This window comes from Magallana gigas, chromosome 9, assembly GCF_963853765.1.
Source record: "Magallana gigas chromosome 9, xbMagGiga1.1, whole genome shotgun sequence".
Lineage (NCBI taxonomy): Eukaryota > Metazoa > Mollusca > Bivalvia > Ostreida > Ostreidae > Magallana > Magallana gigas.
In genome coordinates, this window is record NC_088861.1 from 28016587 (window position 1) to 28033037 (window position 16451).

General features: G+C 31.0%; 1 protein-coding gene across 2 annotated transcripts; it reads right to left on the reverse strand.

Annotated features, from left to right (window-relative positions):
- Positions 1–325: 325 nt before the first annotated feature.
- On the reverse strand, positions 326–14072 carry LOC117691566 (furin-like protease kpc-1). 2 transcript variants are annotated; one of them, XM_066071039.1, is made up of 14 exons: positions 13857–14072; positions 13263–13361; positions 9433–9513; positions 9142–9270; positions 8979–9046; positions 8658–8746; positions 8398–8573; positions 7641–7844; positions 7064–7164; positions 5217–5332; positions 4943–5066; positions 4499–4848; positions 4323–4367; positions 326–3820 (listed from the first exon to the last, which is right to left on the reverse strand). In XM_066071039.1, the coding sequence occupies exons 1-14, from the start codon at positions 14043–14045 to the stop codon at positions 3603–3605; spliced, it is 1989 nt and encodes a 662-aa protein (XP_065927111.1). In that variant the 5' UTR covers positions 14046–14072; the 3' UTR covers positions 326–3602. The 2 variants fall into 2 exon arrangements, with proteins under 2 accessions (XP_065927111.1, XP_065927110.1); XM_066071038.1 differs by having other exon boundaries at positions 326–3826.
- Positions 14073–16451: the final 2379 nt, after the last annotated feature.

The window sequence follows — 16451 nt, forward strand, 5'->3', positions numbered from 1 at the left end:
ATCGTGGATAAAAAGTGGAATCCTATATAATAAAGATATGTTTACAACAGAAGGTATAAAAGATTTAAATGATATGACAGAAAATCTTAAATAAAAAAAGAAACTATTTGTGTGAATATCTTATCTTAAAAAACGCTCGTAGACAGTTAAATGTAGATTATTTAAATGTAAACAATTCTAAAATTCAAAAACCATAATTTCAATTCTGCGGAAAAATAAAAAAACAAGAACTTAAAAAATCGGGATTCTATTATAAAATTCTATTTTTCAAAAGAGACACAAAATCCAATAATGTAAGCAAACTGGACAAACGAATTCAAAATAACAAATGATAGGTGTAACAATTTATCAACGGCTAAGATACTGTGAAATCATTAAAATTCGTGGTGGCTCAATTTTCGTGGAATTCGTGGGTTGCCCTCTCCCACGAATTTAAATCCTCAACGAAAACAATTTTAGAAAGAGTTATCTTTGTTACTGAAACAGTAGGCTACGCATCCACGAAATTACATCCCCACAAATGAGCAAAAAAGTCATAATCCACGAAAATTGGCCCCCACGAATTTAAATTATTCCACAGTAACAAATGCATTTGATAAGCAAATAGCAGAATTTAAATTATAAACTTCTACACAATCAGCTGAACTGTAATTAATATATTAAAAAAAAAATGGAATAAAGATGTTGGAAAAAGCTGTATAATTTGTGAACAAACTGAAAATATTGAACATTTAGTTCATGGATGTTCTGAAACAAAAAGAATATTAGAAAAAGTATCAGGAATATTTAAGTTGAATATAACATGGAAAACAATTGCTTTATGTTTTTTACGAGTTTACAGACACAACAAAAATTTTCAATAAAGTCATATCTTTCGTAGAGTACAAAATATATAAATATAAAATGAAGTGTAGACTACAAAACAAAATTCCAAACGAGAATGCGCTTTTAAATACTCTGAAATCTTCTCTTTCTCATTATTACTTTATTACAGTGTCTGTGAGTGCAAAAAGTGTCAAATTCAGTTACAAAATTTTGAAAACACTAGCAGACAAACTTGAATTGTATTACTTTTTCCCCTTTTTCCTATATATTTGTGGATGCATATAAATTTCAAAAATTATTTTGATTTATATATTTGTATAATATTGATACTAACATTATACCAATCACTGAATACTATCCCCCTGATTTTATTTTACATTACTATTATAAAATTTACATGTATGCATATAAACCATGTGTTAATTCATATTTACGTCTATTCATGCTTTAAAAAGATACAATTATAAATACTATATATAATGTTTCACAGAATTCCTACTTATGATTCTAAGCATGCTTATTCCAGCAAATAAACAAACAAAGAAGCTAGCATCTGGGAATTTAAGGATGGATAGAGTTTTTTGTTAAAAATTGACTTGTATCAAGTTTCCGGCAGATAAAATTGGATCATTATCTTTCATGCGTATGTTCCGGTTTTGAGATGTGTCTATCAGTGATGAGCATAAATACTGCTAAACAAAATAACGAACTTAAAAATATAATAATATATAATAATGTAATTTACAAATTAAAGGAACAATGAAAAAATTATGGGTGTATTAAGTGTTTGTATGCCCCTACATTCAAAGTTATGAATAGAGCTTGAAAAAATTGCTAAAAAAGTTTTAAGGTATCTAATTTAAGTTTATTTATTAAAAAGGAATCGTCTGACCCATCTCTTGATCGAAATATGATACATAAATATGAACTTATGTCATAAAAGTACGTGTTTTAGCAAATAATTTTATATCGGTTTTTAAAAAAAAAGAAAACATCCTAGGCATGCTTGCTCAAACTCCATTTAAATATCATTTTATGATGTACATAATAATTTGAACGGTTATATGTGTGAAAACGGTGTTGACGCAAGATTACGCTCTATATATCCTGTAATTGAATATGTAGAAGAACTGATGAATGTTCATGCTTTTGATAAATTGCGGAAAAAGTTCCAATAGTGTTTCATATTGGGTATATCCCTTCAACTATTTTTAGAATCGGTAGGACAACAAAGTAGTGCTCTTAAACAAAATAGTTCCTATACCTGCCGAGTGTATATACATTTATTGTGATATTTTAAATCAAAATGCTTGACACATGTCAGAAAAGAGGATTTGCAATCTTAAAAGCCAGTGTCAAAATTGAATTGTCATTTGAAGAAAAGAATTGAAATTGTTTGATATACACCCTTTCCAAAACTGTGAAATTCTCTACTTTTACTTTAATTTTCAGAGTTTTTCAATGCAGACGCATTTTGCCGGAAAACGACTTTGACTTCACGCCACGAAATTTTAACAGGAAAGAGACAATTTGACGAGCTTTTATTCAAGAGGTCCCTCGTTGCTGAACGAAAATTAGGGCCGGAGCTTTGAGCCTTAACGTTAACATTACCGCCGATGGAAAATGCATTCGTGGACTATACCTATTTTAGAAGCACGAGAAATGATTATAAAACTTCAAAATTTCTGTAAATGACATAATCAGTTTTGTGCTTTATTGAAATATCTAATATCAATTTTTATATGATATGATATTGCTTATTTTCAAATTTGAAATAATGGGGGCAGAAATAAGACCTTATCGAATATAGTTCTTTGTTTCATTAAATACACATGTATATGCATCATGTATCTATGGAACAAAGCGATAAGGATATCAAGAAGCAAAATGTTATGAAAAAACAACAAGAAAAGAAGTCAACAATTGGACAGATAAAAGTAATATAATTGCATTTCATTCTCTTGAATTACATGTGTACATACATATCAATTTCTAAAAGTCTGTTATTAAAAACTCTGACTACATTTGCATAAAATTTGTTGAACAACATTATAAGCTTCTACAATAATACAAGGTGTAATAAAAACCATTTAAATGAATTTTCAAATCTTTCAATATGATATCACTATAAATATGATAAAGATTTTTGTACAAATGAATTATTTGTTCAGGACGACAATAATGAAAAACTACTTCTTAATATTTTTTTCACTCAAAACAAATTGACTAACAGAGAATTGACAATAATTTTCGTTGTTCTTTTTTATCAGGTTGGGGGTTGGGGTTGGTATTAGGATTGGAAATGGGGGATATGGGGTCAACTTTGAAATATTCCCTGAACCAAACCATTGGACAACATTTATAAATATTATGCAAGCACTATTTTTTTTACAAAATCATATAAAGCCGCATCTTAAAATTGGTAACTTTTGAGAGAATCTTTTATAAAATACGGTTGGTAAATAAATATTTTTTTTATCCAAAAGATAAGAAATATTTAATAGTTAAACTACATACAAGACATTTCAACAAATTATTTAAAGTAATTATTCAACTCCGTCTGAAAATAAGAAAAAAAATATTTTGAGTAGTTATTGAACAGTAAGAACTTCCGACAGGTTCAACTCGTAGTGATACAATGATCGTCGTTGTATATGGAAACAGAAGCTAAAGGTCCAATGCTGACTATATAAGATATGGGTATTGAATACATTTAGTTTATCATACAGCATCATTGAAAATTGGACATCAGACTATGGACAGAATGTTTTCATGTTTTAGAACCTTTCAAATCTGCTTGGATCGGTATCGGATATCTCTTTTGGCATCCGTAGTAATTTTAATATGTTACTTTGTTTCAATTTGGGCCAATATTTATACAATAACAAACCAGAAACCAGAACTGCAATTATAGCAATAACTGTTACAGCTATGGCAACAGCGGTTGTTGAAGAATTATCATTGATCTTCTGGATGTCAGGAGTCTTCGCATTGTCTACAACTAAATTGATGATATTTATATTATTAACAGTTTTTCCCTGATAATTTAGAAATGATCTATTTTTTTAAAATAGATTATGTCTCAGTGCTAGTGTTTTTTTCCTTCAAAAAAGTTGTTCCAGGTTTGTTCCTTTTATTATGTTGACATTTTGAAAAAAAGAATATTTTATAAGCATGTGTGCACGATAAGAATAGAAACTCATATGCAGGGACTGAACTAGATATTTTATTACGATTATTGATTTACACAATGTACGATCATACATTGGCCTGTAGGGCCTATGATATTGGTCTAAGGTAAAATACACATTGATTGGTCCAGTGATCATTGAAATAAACGCTTACTATTCAAAAAGACATGCGCAGGTATCTGTGATATACCACGTGAAATTAAGTTTTAAAAAAGTGGTCATTAGAGATATTTAAGTGGAAATATGCGACAACCATATTTTTACGTATAACGAGCATTTAAATAAATTAAGCAGAAAATATCGCACCTTTTGTGATTCCATAAAAATGAAGCCTCCAGGATATAAGAGTGGCTAAAATAAAAAAGAAATAGCTTACACTTAGCCTTACGCATATACAACTATATTTATTTTTACAAAAAATGCACAATTTATGAATCTTTCTCTTTAATTTGTGTCATTTTTTCATAGATAAAAATGAATACCTGAAACATCATGTGTATTCAGACTATCTTCAGGTTCGTATTTCAATGATAGGTTCCATTTTCCTTGAAGGTTTTCTCCCCAGAAATGAACGGATGTAAATGTCCAGTTGACTTTTTCAGATACATTATGTGTATTATCAGAGTCTTCTGGCCTTGGGGTCATAAGGTAGGACACAGTTCCCGAAGGTGACTCCAAAATCAAAGTAAAATCTCCTCTTCTTGATTCATACGAAAAATACACATCTATCTGAACCTTTTCTAGAGAACGTATTGTGCAGTTTTGACCAGTCTCTTTAATTGAACTGGCTAACTCTGAGATTGTTGTTTTAGACACATCCCGCGAATTGTTTCTATAATAAAACGGTAGGAAACTGTGATAATTTCAACCTTTAAATATCCTAGTTATATATGCTTATGATTATCCAAAATAAAGAATATGCTTACATGTTTTTGTTAACGTTCTTTGTTTCAGAGGCACAATACAGTTGTTGGTCTACTAGGGTCCAGGTCTTTGCGAGGGACACCATTGCTTCTGCATCCATCATTCCAAAACCGACAATCTGACTCACTGACATAACATTTAAAAAAATAAACAAGGCAAGCTTTTGCACAATTTAAAACTGCTCGAAATATTCTTAAGAATAAGTTTTTATGAATGCGTTTTTTTTTTATCTACTTAAAAATAAATTTTTGGAAAACAACCCAAAAGATAATGTACCATTAAACCCTGCTCCATTGATTTGCCAAGGTTGTTTCTCAAAACCATCGTCAATGTTGTGTCGCTTACTTGTCTGCACAATCAGGTGTTGAACATCTCGCCATGTGAGCATAGGACTACCATAAAACATCATTTACATTCAAAATAGCAAAAACAACACAATTTGAAAGTATGATTTTTTTGTATTATTTAAGATAATTTTTATACTGCATTTAATTTGTATGTATCGACTGAATCATTACAAGTAAACACGTAAACACGTTTAGCCTTTCGGGCAAAGCATGTACAGTGTTTCGAGCAAAGCGTGCGAGAATCGTGTGAAAAGCTTCATCAGGAACTTTTCTCATTTATTAACTCTTTCAAAACGGCGCCCGAGTTTAAGACTTCCCGGGATAGTTTGTGATTAAGAAACCACTCATGTATGTATGTATACTAATGATTTATTTTGTAAAAATTAAATCAGCTCTTTGTGATTCATGTTAAGTCGTAATATATATGTAGTATTTGTTTTTTTTTCACATCGATAACTGAAACTTTTCACAGCACTCCTACATCGGGTAACATGTACCTATAGCTGACTAGACCCGTCAATTGAACTCTGGTTATTTTTTTCATTGGATGGCTACGCGTCTCTTTTTTGTCAACAGCCAATAAAGAATTAATGACGTTAACGCAGTAGGATTCAGTATTTGATAAAGGACATTTTTTCAATGATATAACGCACGTTCATCAACTCAATGGAAAAATGGGAAAAGAATAGAGGGGGGAAATAAAATGTTCATATCATATATAAGTATAGTATTAATTCTAAACAGTTTGTGGTAAAAGCGACATTATGTGTACTTGTACATTGAATGTTCCTTCCGATAGACATGTAATTCATTGAATATATTTTAGAAAAAAAAACTAAATAGTGATGCAAAGTTTAATTTTTTTATTAAAATCATCTTATTTTCTCTCTAGTTTTATGTGTGGAACATATTTTAATATGCAGTTGATACGATATATGAAAAAACATCGTTTGATTGCATAGCCTTCTTTTAAATTCGGTGACTAATTTATTTCTAAATCATTGTCAATAATCAATGTAATTGAGAACATATTTATTAGATATTACGATTTTGATCTCTCAGACCATTTCAAAACAATTCCTTATGTTAAAAATTAAAACTGCCGAATAACGAAAAATCGTTTTTACGTTTCTAATGATACGGATTTCAATATAATGATTTAAAATGGATAAGCCACGCACGTTTTCTGTATTTTTTTTAAATTGTTACGAAACAATTTCATTTATCCTACGACATTAAAACGAGTGATTAATATTTCTTTTGAGTGATGAATGCATGTAAGTGCATGTACATGTTCTGTAGATTTTTTTTTAATTTCTATTAATTAATTGTTTTTTTCATTAAATGTCAATATTTTTGAATTGAAAAATAGATCTATTTGTCAAATATCATAATGTTTATTATATCGTGCCATTTTAAAACAACTCTTTTCATTAGAGAAAAAATCCGAGAGGACTCGATTGAAACGAAAATCAAAGCGTGTCCAACGCAGACGAAAAACAGGCAAACCTTTCCGTGTGAGAAACGTTTCGTGTTAACCGTTCAGCGTTTCGTACAAATCACTTAGCATTGCAGGAAAGCGTGTAGCATTTTGTGTATACTGTTTTGGGTTTCATGTAAACTTTTTAGCGAGCGTGTTGATCGTGTGTTGTAGTAGTACGTTTTAGGGTCTTTACGTGAACAAAATAGAAGTTCAATATCACATTGAAAAAATTCTGCTGTGCAGTTTACAAGGTTCTGTAAAAATGCAAAGAATCAGTCAAGAATACATATTACTTTGCCTGAAGAGTTAATGCCACAATTGCTGAAGCTTCTGGGGCCGAATAAGACGTCCCTACTAGATTGCTGACACATGTAGAATTATGAGATGTAGAAGTCTGTAAAAATAAACGTTAACATATCATAAGAATAAGAATAGGTTATACAAAATATGCATCATTATAATATCTCAGTCTTTGCAAAAATCAATAATCATTAACGGAATAATAAAGAGGTAGAACTCATTTAACTATTTCAGAGGGTCCTTCACACCGTTGGAAGAAGTATCACATACAAGCCTAAATTCATATTGATTTCGAAATATAAAAATATAGTAGGTATTCGAATTGAAAATGACAGAAATATGGATTTAAGTGAAAAATCAAGTTATAAAATTTGTCGCTTTTTCTTAAAACACATGTCTGTGTTCAAACTCGGGATTTGTTACCCATTGCGCTACAAAGTTATATACATTTTTGCGATATAATCAGGTTCATAATGAATTGAAATCACCATGTTTTGTCGTATTCTCATCGAATGTAAAATCCGTGGGGATGTCGAGGACCTTTTTCAGATTAAAGTATTGTTATATTACCAATTGTCGTTCCGATATGCCTGAATATGTTGCAGCAAAAGCGGAGGCGCAAACTTCGGAATATGGAGCAGCCTTTCCATCAATGCCTATACTCGTTATTGGAATTGTATATAGATTACTGACGTAGCCATCCGCGTTGCAGTTGTCCTCTTTCCCGCCATTGCCTGCAGCGAAGACATATATAACACCTTTCCCATTTCTTCCCTGTATTGAAAAAAACACCATTCGTTCAAAAGGAAAGCAGTACCCATTCTTTGACTATTTGTTGTTAACCCGTACTGTGTTTTCCATATTATCATATTGTATATTTAAAAAGAACTAAAATGTTTGCAATTGCTAAAATTGAAATAATTTATTTCAATGGTTGTTTTATTTCAATAGTTGTTGCGAAGTGATTTTTCTAATGAAATACATCCCCAACCACTATTGAAATAATTTATTTCAATAGTGCTTTTATTTCATTATGCATTACTATTCCATTTGTGTACTTTTATATACTTCAACGTTAAATGATAAAACAAATGGTTTAGAAATAAATGTAAATATAAGCAGTAAAATATTTTCTTTGGTGATACTTATAGGCAAAGAAGGTAACAAACATTGCGTAGACAATTTACAAAACCCACTTGTTCTGCATTTCCAGCTACCTTCATACATGTACCTGCATGGATCAACAAAGAAGGTGATTCATTTTTCATTACTTTAATTTACAATTTACGTAAAGTTGCTAATGATGTTTATAGAATTATAAGCTTACCAATGTTACACCATCAACCAATGCACTCTCCGTTACAGGTCCAAATGTTTTATATAGCCATCCTTCTTGGGGTCCCCAGCTGTTTGAATATATATCTACCTTACTTAAATGATGACTGAGAGCTTTTGCTTCAGTGATATCGGTGAGTGAAGCGCCATCTCCAAGTATTCTTTCACCTTCATGGAAGGGTGGAATTTACAACAACTAACAAATGTGAATTAATTTGTTTTTTAAATGCATCAGCAATAATTAGTTAATACCTATAATTCTGGACGCGTGCGCCACTCCAACTATACACACGTCATTATTTGCTTCTGCGGCAATAATTCCGGCTACTTCTGTACCATGACTATTTAAGGATAACGTAGAAAATGAGCTCAAAACGCAATAAGAGATTCTACTAAAACTCCTTGTTTTGATTGTAATTTTTCTCCCATTAAAAAGACCTAGGTTTATATTTTTACGTTTGGAATACGATTTTTATGATAAAAGCGAATATTGGAAAATTTATATAGCAATGACTAATTTACAGATGTATTAACTTTAACTTTCTTTTAGTAAATTGTTTAATAAATTTGTACCTTTCACTGATTCTATCTGGAGTGATATTTGAATCTTGATCTATAAAGTCATAGCTATTAACAGCATCCTTGAAACATAAAAAAGATAAAAGTATTTAGTTATTCCAAAAATTTTGTTTTTTAATGTTATATATTATATCAACATCATATGAGTAATACTAACAATATTTTTTCTGAGGTCTGGATGGTCGACCTGGATCCCATAATCTAGAACTGCAATGGTAATGCCTGAACCATTCAATCCATATGCCCAAGCTTCAGATACTCTTGTGTTTGGAAAAACATTTCCGTTCTTTAAAAAATCAAACGATTTATTTGTGCTGCGTTGAATAAGTTCAAAATAATAATTTTCTTTCTAATATTTACTTTTGTTTCAATACAACAATTGTTAAAAAGTGTTTTAAATTTTAAATCAAGATAATTTAAACATTAATAAGATATAAAAAATCAGTACCAAGTTCCACATATTTGACCACTGAGGGTCGTTTGTTCTTGGATAATTCATATGGAAATGCTGCTTCTCTAAACTTTTGATCTACAAGAAAATTGATACATGTAACTTAAGTTGAATAGTAATCTCACAAATTTTAGCATTGTTGTTTTTGAAAAGAAGATCTTGAAACAGTTTCCCTATTCATTCTTATGTTAAACATTGAACCCCTCTTGGCGCCACGGTTTTAGCCCTGGGATCACTTTTTTACCATTTTTAAAATCTACATTATTTAAGGATGCTGGCATGAAAATCTCACAAATTGTAGCGGGTAGTTCTTGAGAAGATTATTTAACAGATGCTCTTTATATTTCTATGTTAAACTTTGAACCCCTCTTGGGTTCCCCGTTTTAAATTGGATGGAAGGGAGGTTAATGATTTTAACAATTTAAAATCTAATTATTTGAGATTGCTTGTATGGTAATCTCACCAATTGTAGCATTGTTCTTCTTGAGAAGAAGATCTTGAAACATTTTCCCTATTTGTTTCTATGTTAAACATTGAACCCCTTTTGGGGCCTCCGTTTTTGTCTGGTGGTAACGATTTTAACAATCTAGAATTTTCACTATATATACTAGTTTTGGTGTAAACATTGGCATTTCTAGTGCAGAGATTCTTGACAGGAAGATTGTTAAAGAAATGTCATCTCTTCACTGCTTCACAATTATATCCTCTTTAAAAAGGATTTATTTTAAGAATTATGAATCCCTTTTCCATTAGAATGCTTTGTATCAACCTTAGTTAAATTTGGCTCCGTGGTTTTAGACAAGAAGTAAAAAATGTAAAAAGTTTACAGACGGACGGACCGACGGACGGACGCACCGACGGACGACGGACAACGAGTAATCAGAAAAGCCCACTTGAAATTCCGGTTAAGGTAAGTTAAACAAGCTATGGTATTCATGGTACATGTGTTTGCGCAATAGCAACTTTTCTGGTCTTTTTGACAAACAGTAAAAAATCCAAAATTTAAAACTGCTGTACGTAATATGTGATAATTAAAATACCTTAGTTTTACAAGCTAGATGAACATGTTTATTAGAAGCTTTTTATTTGTTGTGATTTAGATCAATATTCAACAAAGAAAATTCTACAAGAATAAAAGAAGTTCTACAAAACACTCAATAGGAAAGTAAACAACTTGTTAAGACAATAGTTGTTTTGTCTCAATACGATGGTTATACATGAAGTAGTGTGAAGAAAATGAGAATTCAATATATTTTTGATTTGATTTGATTTTTCTTCTATAGTCATTTGTGGTATTTCGAATAATTTTTTACAACTTCGAATTCTTTAAAGAATAAGGTAAACAGTCATGTTGCTGAGTATTAACATAAAAGAAATTAAGTGTCTGTAATAAAAAGTATACTTTTAAAATAAAAACTTTGACAAAGTTCTTTGGATACATGTACAATAACATTAGTGTATTTCGGAGACTTTCAAATATTACGCATCAGTACCAGCTAAAATGACAAACATAATGTAACAAAATTATTATTGTTAACAAATTAGTTCATGTTATAGCGAGCGCAGCTCGCCGGCGCGCAGCGCCGGCGCGAAGCGAGCTCTACCGGCAAGGCGTGTGTGAATAGAAAATTCGGACTAGTTGCACATTCATTCAACGGATTTTTTTGGCGTCAGTAAATCGGACCAGTAATGCATCGTTTTAATCGTCCCAGTAGTTCCCTGTAATCATGGCAATTTTTATCACTTCACACTCTCACGAGAATCAGCAACACAAATTTAGACAGTAAAAGCAATAACGATGTAAGCGACATACAGTCAATGTTACCTCTAAAGTTCACCTCAGTACACTTTCAATCAAAAATAATCGTGTGACGTCACAAACGTTTACACATTGATCCGATATATTTCTTCGGAGTCAGTAAATTTTGACCCACAATTCATAGTACCAATGGTTTCCAACCTCACGTTCCAACATCACGTTCTCCCGAGAATCAAAGTAAAACCTTTGAAAAGCTTATAAGATGTGTAATTTTAAGAACATCATGCTTTTTAAGTAAATAAAACAGTATACTTCGCATACTTTTATTTCTCAGGGGAGTTTTAGAGAGTAAGACGACACTTAACCAACGTCAGCTTTGACGTCACAATAAGCACTGATAAGGGGAAATTACTCTAATTGAAGTTATTGTAAATCTGCTGAAATGACCAAAATCCTCTCAAAACAGTTGTAAATTGCAATAATTTGGATGAATGCTCACAAATATTTTATTCACTATAATTACGGTAATTTCCTGAAACGTAACGTTATACGTAACAGCGCCTTTTTTTAAAGGGGGTGGGTGGGTGGATGGCAGCCTCATCCAAAAAATCTTTGCAAGCAAAAATTAAGAATCAGAGTACTGAAGAAATGACGGGAGTTGATTTTGTCGATGTTTATTTTAAAATCAATGATATGTTATTTTGCATGACAAGTACATGTAGTTTCTAATTTGTATTTGAATTACGCACATTTTTATGATATGAATTTTTGGACTTTTTTGGCCAGAATGTCGAGAAACCCCCATATGAATCATGTTAAATAATATTTAAAGATAAAATTTATTCAATCAAACTATGTTTCAGTAATAGAAATATTTCTCGAAAATTGTATGGATCCAAGCAATATTGAACTCTAGTCTCGTTCAACCAAACGCTCGGCTGACACCGTAAATCTCCGACAAGCAAGAGAGATTCTCTGCTTGTCGGATATTTACGGAGACAGCCGAGCGTCGAGTTGAACGAGACAATATTGAACTCTGCATGGCGTAGGAATACATACGACTACAAAAATATCTAAATCGTTCGTACCATTTAAAATCTGACTATTTTCAAGGTATTAATAAATAAGTTTCCTTGAAAAACAATGCTTTAGCATACATTACATCGAATTTATCAATTATTTTCAAGAACTAAGTCTTGTCAGCAGCGATGATTTGTGCTGAGGTCCAAACACTGTTTCACTTTCGGTTTGTCTAAGTAACTGCATAGGAGAGTTGATTAAAATCAACTCCCAAAAATAAATCATGAAAATTCTAATCCTTCAGCTCTTTAGCAGTTCAATGGTTTCTTTATTTTCACTTCCATTTATTACATGCGGGGGGGGGGGGGGGGGGGGACAACACCATGTTCTTTTAACATGATAAGCAAATATTTTTAAGCGTAAACTAAAAATAAAATTAAACATTAATTATTTTTTTAAGTGGAGGGGCAAATCCATGGTAAGTCGATTTTCTATGTATAAATTGACAAAAATGAAAAAAAATTTAGCATGGGGGGAGCTCTATGATGAGTCAAATTTTATATGTAAGTTTAAGAAAAAATGTCTACTGCAAAAAAAAAGGGGGAAATCAATCAATCAATCATAATCACAATCACTTTTAAAGAGGAGATGCAGTGCAATGAATATTTATATATTAAAATCTTTATTATTTAACAACATTGTATCTGAGATTAAACTATTGTTCTACATATAAATAAATAAATTATAACAAATCTTATAAACTATGAATAATGAAAATTTACTGAAAAATAGGTATGTTTTATTTTTTGGCATTCAAATTTCACGTTGTTAATTTTATTTTATTAATTTATTATAATTCATTGTTTGATCACATGCTGTGCTCGCCCCAACGGTCGCACCGTAAAACATATTAGAATTGCAACTTAAAAAAAATATTATTTCAGACCTTTCTTCAGCTTTTTGAAGAGAAAAGTAACGATATGCAAATATCAATTTGTATTGAAACTGTGGACATTTTGAAATCGACGTCATATTTTAAAAAGAATACCTGATAAAATCTCTTAGCAGAGTCTTGCAATTTCTTTTCTCCACCAAATTCTTTTATTTTCCTCTCCTTGCATTTGATATGGAAATATTTCCTTGTTACCTAAAATGCAACATTTAATCAAGGAAATAAATATCAAACAGGTATAAGATAAAATCGAAATGAATAAATAATCAAAACTATTTCCGTGCTGGTAAATTTTTTCTATGGCCTAAGAATATACATTTCAGTATTTAATTAAATTCTAAAACAAATCTATATGGTAAATGTGTTGAAAATCATCCCGGTACATTGCAACATTAGTTTTCTATAGAGTACTTGTCAACTTAAAAGAATTAAAGAAAATCTTTATGTTGATTGTATTTTGTTACAGCATGGGCGTGTGATAAAACAGTTCGTATTCTTTAAAGAAGCAAAATGAGTATCAAGGACAAATATCAACACCGGCATTTATGTATCTCAAAATCAGTCATAATCTTTAACGTTGACTAGGCATACTTTGTCATGAGAAAATATCACTTTTATCATTTAAAGAATATGTTAAAATATATATGTGCTATACGTTGTACATAACAGTGCAGTCGATTATGAAAGTACCTTTCCAAGAAATGAGCATTCATATCTTTTACAAAAATCCACTACTGCTGATGCCGTGTCTGACTCAACTGCAAACTCTACTACATCAATGTCTTGGTGAAGTTGAAATGCTGAAATTCCTGCTGCCGATTTCTGTACAACTGCAAATAAAGCATAACCCAAAATCAACGTAAACGTTAAGGCACCCATGTTGTTATCAGTTGTACCCGTGCACACTTATACAACAAGGAAGTTAAAAAATAAAGTGAAATAACTAAAAACCAGTCATCCAGGGTTAAAAAAAGAGAGAGCATTTAAATATGATGTTTCGTTTTATTGTTTTACACAGATGAAATATAACTATTTTCACAGTATTTTAACCTCGTGTAACTTACGCCCTTCTAACCTTGAAAATTCAGGCACAGTTGTGTTGAAGAGAGATCATTTGAGACGGAAAAAAATCGCACAGTATGAAATTCACTCGCTGACAACGAGAGCGAAAGGAGCAAAAATAAAACGTGATCAATCAGTTATCTTAATATAGTATTGTTTTCAATAAATATGTTGAATTCGATAAAACAAATGCTAGAAAGCTATGGTTTTCATTCAATTTTCTTGTTTATCTTTCAACAGGTCGTCACAGGTATTCGCTTATAATTGTTATCCAATCCTTATCAAATTGAAACCTCAGAAATTATCAGTAAAACCAGGCACATAAATATAAAAGTCTCTAGTAAAACAAACAATCCATTAATGACAAATACTCCAGAATGGTGATTATGGCTGCATTCAAGATCATAGCAGCTACTAGCATTGTCAAATCAATTAGAAATCATAATCGATTAATCAGCAGTGTCAGTTGACCTTTAGTCCATTAGTTCATTACCAATTAATTATCAGCTAATAATCTGTTCGGAAACAAATTGTATTATATTTATAAAATAGGGTCACTAAATGTCATTCTAAACTTCATTCTGGTTTAATTCAAAATGAAGAAATGCTATTTGCAGTTACTTTGAAATTTATAAGAGGTATGCTGTATTGTTTTCTATTAAGGAGGCCCGATGGTAGACAAAATAACCATCAGATCTGTGTAAAATTTTAAGATATGATTTGTTAAGCTATTAACTGATTTTTCGTAAAGAAGAAATCTGTATAAATTATCTTTTAAAATTGGGTATTTTTCTAAATAGAGCTCTTCTCCTAAACGAGATCAATGTGGTCTAAATACTGTCTAAAGATGGCCACAACCATCGAGTTGTCTTAGAGTGTTACATATCTTTTGAGATAAAAAAAAACCCCCACAAATGTGTAACAGTTTTCATTTCATTAAGTACCGAATAAGAAAGAAATGATAGGTATAGTTTTTATACATGTAACAAACTGATAATTATAGATTATAAAATCTCATATCGATTATTGTAAATCAACAACCTTTCCAACTGATTGAAAAATCAGTTATCATGATAACAGTAGCAGCTATCCCAGCTGCTAGGTTAAAGGAAAAAACACTGAACAAATTAATAATTTTATTACTATGCTTGCATATTGCTGCTATGTAGAGCTAGATAGCTGCTATGATTCTGAATGCAGCTCACGAATATTCAATGTAATTAATTATCTACTGTACAGTAAATCAAGTCCAGTACAAACATCATATTTAGCTATGTAGCTTCATTGACCTTCATTGCTTTATTTATCTACCTGAAGTGGATTCATTTAGCTACTCAATCATACCTTTCTCCAAAATGGCATACTAAAAATTGCATTCAGTTGCAGCAATAATTTTCAAACTTTGGAATGTAACCCATATGCAAACTTGTCGAGGAGTCTCATATATGCATTTAATTAAGTTTCAAGTTGAAAAATTATGATTTAGTAATGATGACCACCTGCCTGAAATCTTTCAAAAAGGATTCTATAACCTATAACTCAAATTTAGTGAATAACTTACACATCATAATAGAGTACATTACTTGATACTCAAAAATGTGCAAAACTCTCATAGAAAATAATGTTTCTATTTTTGTCAACTTTCAAATCAGTTTAATGTGTATATGTTTTCATAGATAAACTAAAACAAAATGGCTTGTATACATGTTTTATCTTAAACAACCACCCAACCTCCATCCCAAGGGGCAGACAGATACTCAGTTACTCTCCCTGTAGGCATTTAAAAAACAACTATTGAAAGCTTTTCTTATAATACATGTACACACTTTTCTTGTTCCACCTTTGAAGATGTTGTCAACATCTACATTTATACCAAAATCATTTTGCATGTACTGCTTATCAGTGATTTTGGTTGGCCAATTACTACTTTACTATTAACAAATCTATTTGTTTATTTAGAAAGTTTAAAAACTGTTTTTGTTTCAAACGTTAAATATACTTGCATAACTTTGATCATGCAACATCTTGATTACATTACAATCAATGAATAATCACTAAATAGGACAAACACAGGAAGTTAACTCCATTATGAAGAATGAAGTGAAGATCACTCCATTAACTGTAATACATGCATACAGGTGTGTGAGAGTAGAGAAAATAATTGTTCAACAATACATGCATTAACACTTTACATCAATTTTGGACCCACCCTAGCGTAAAAAT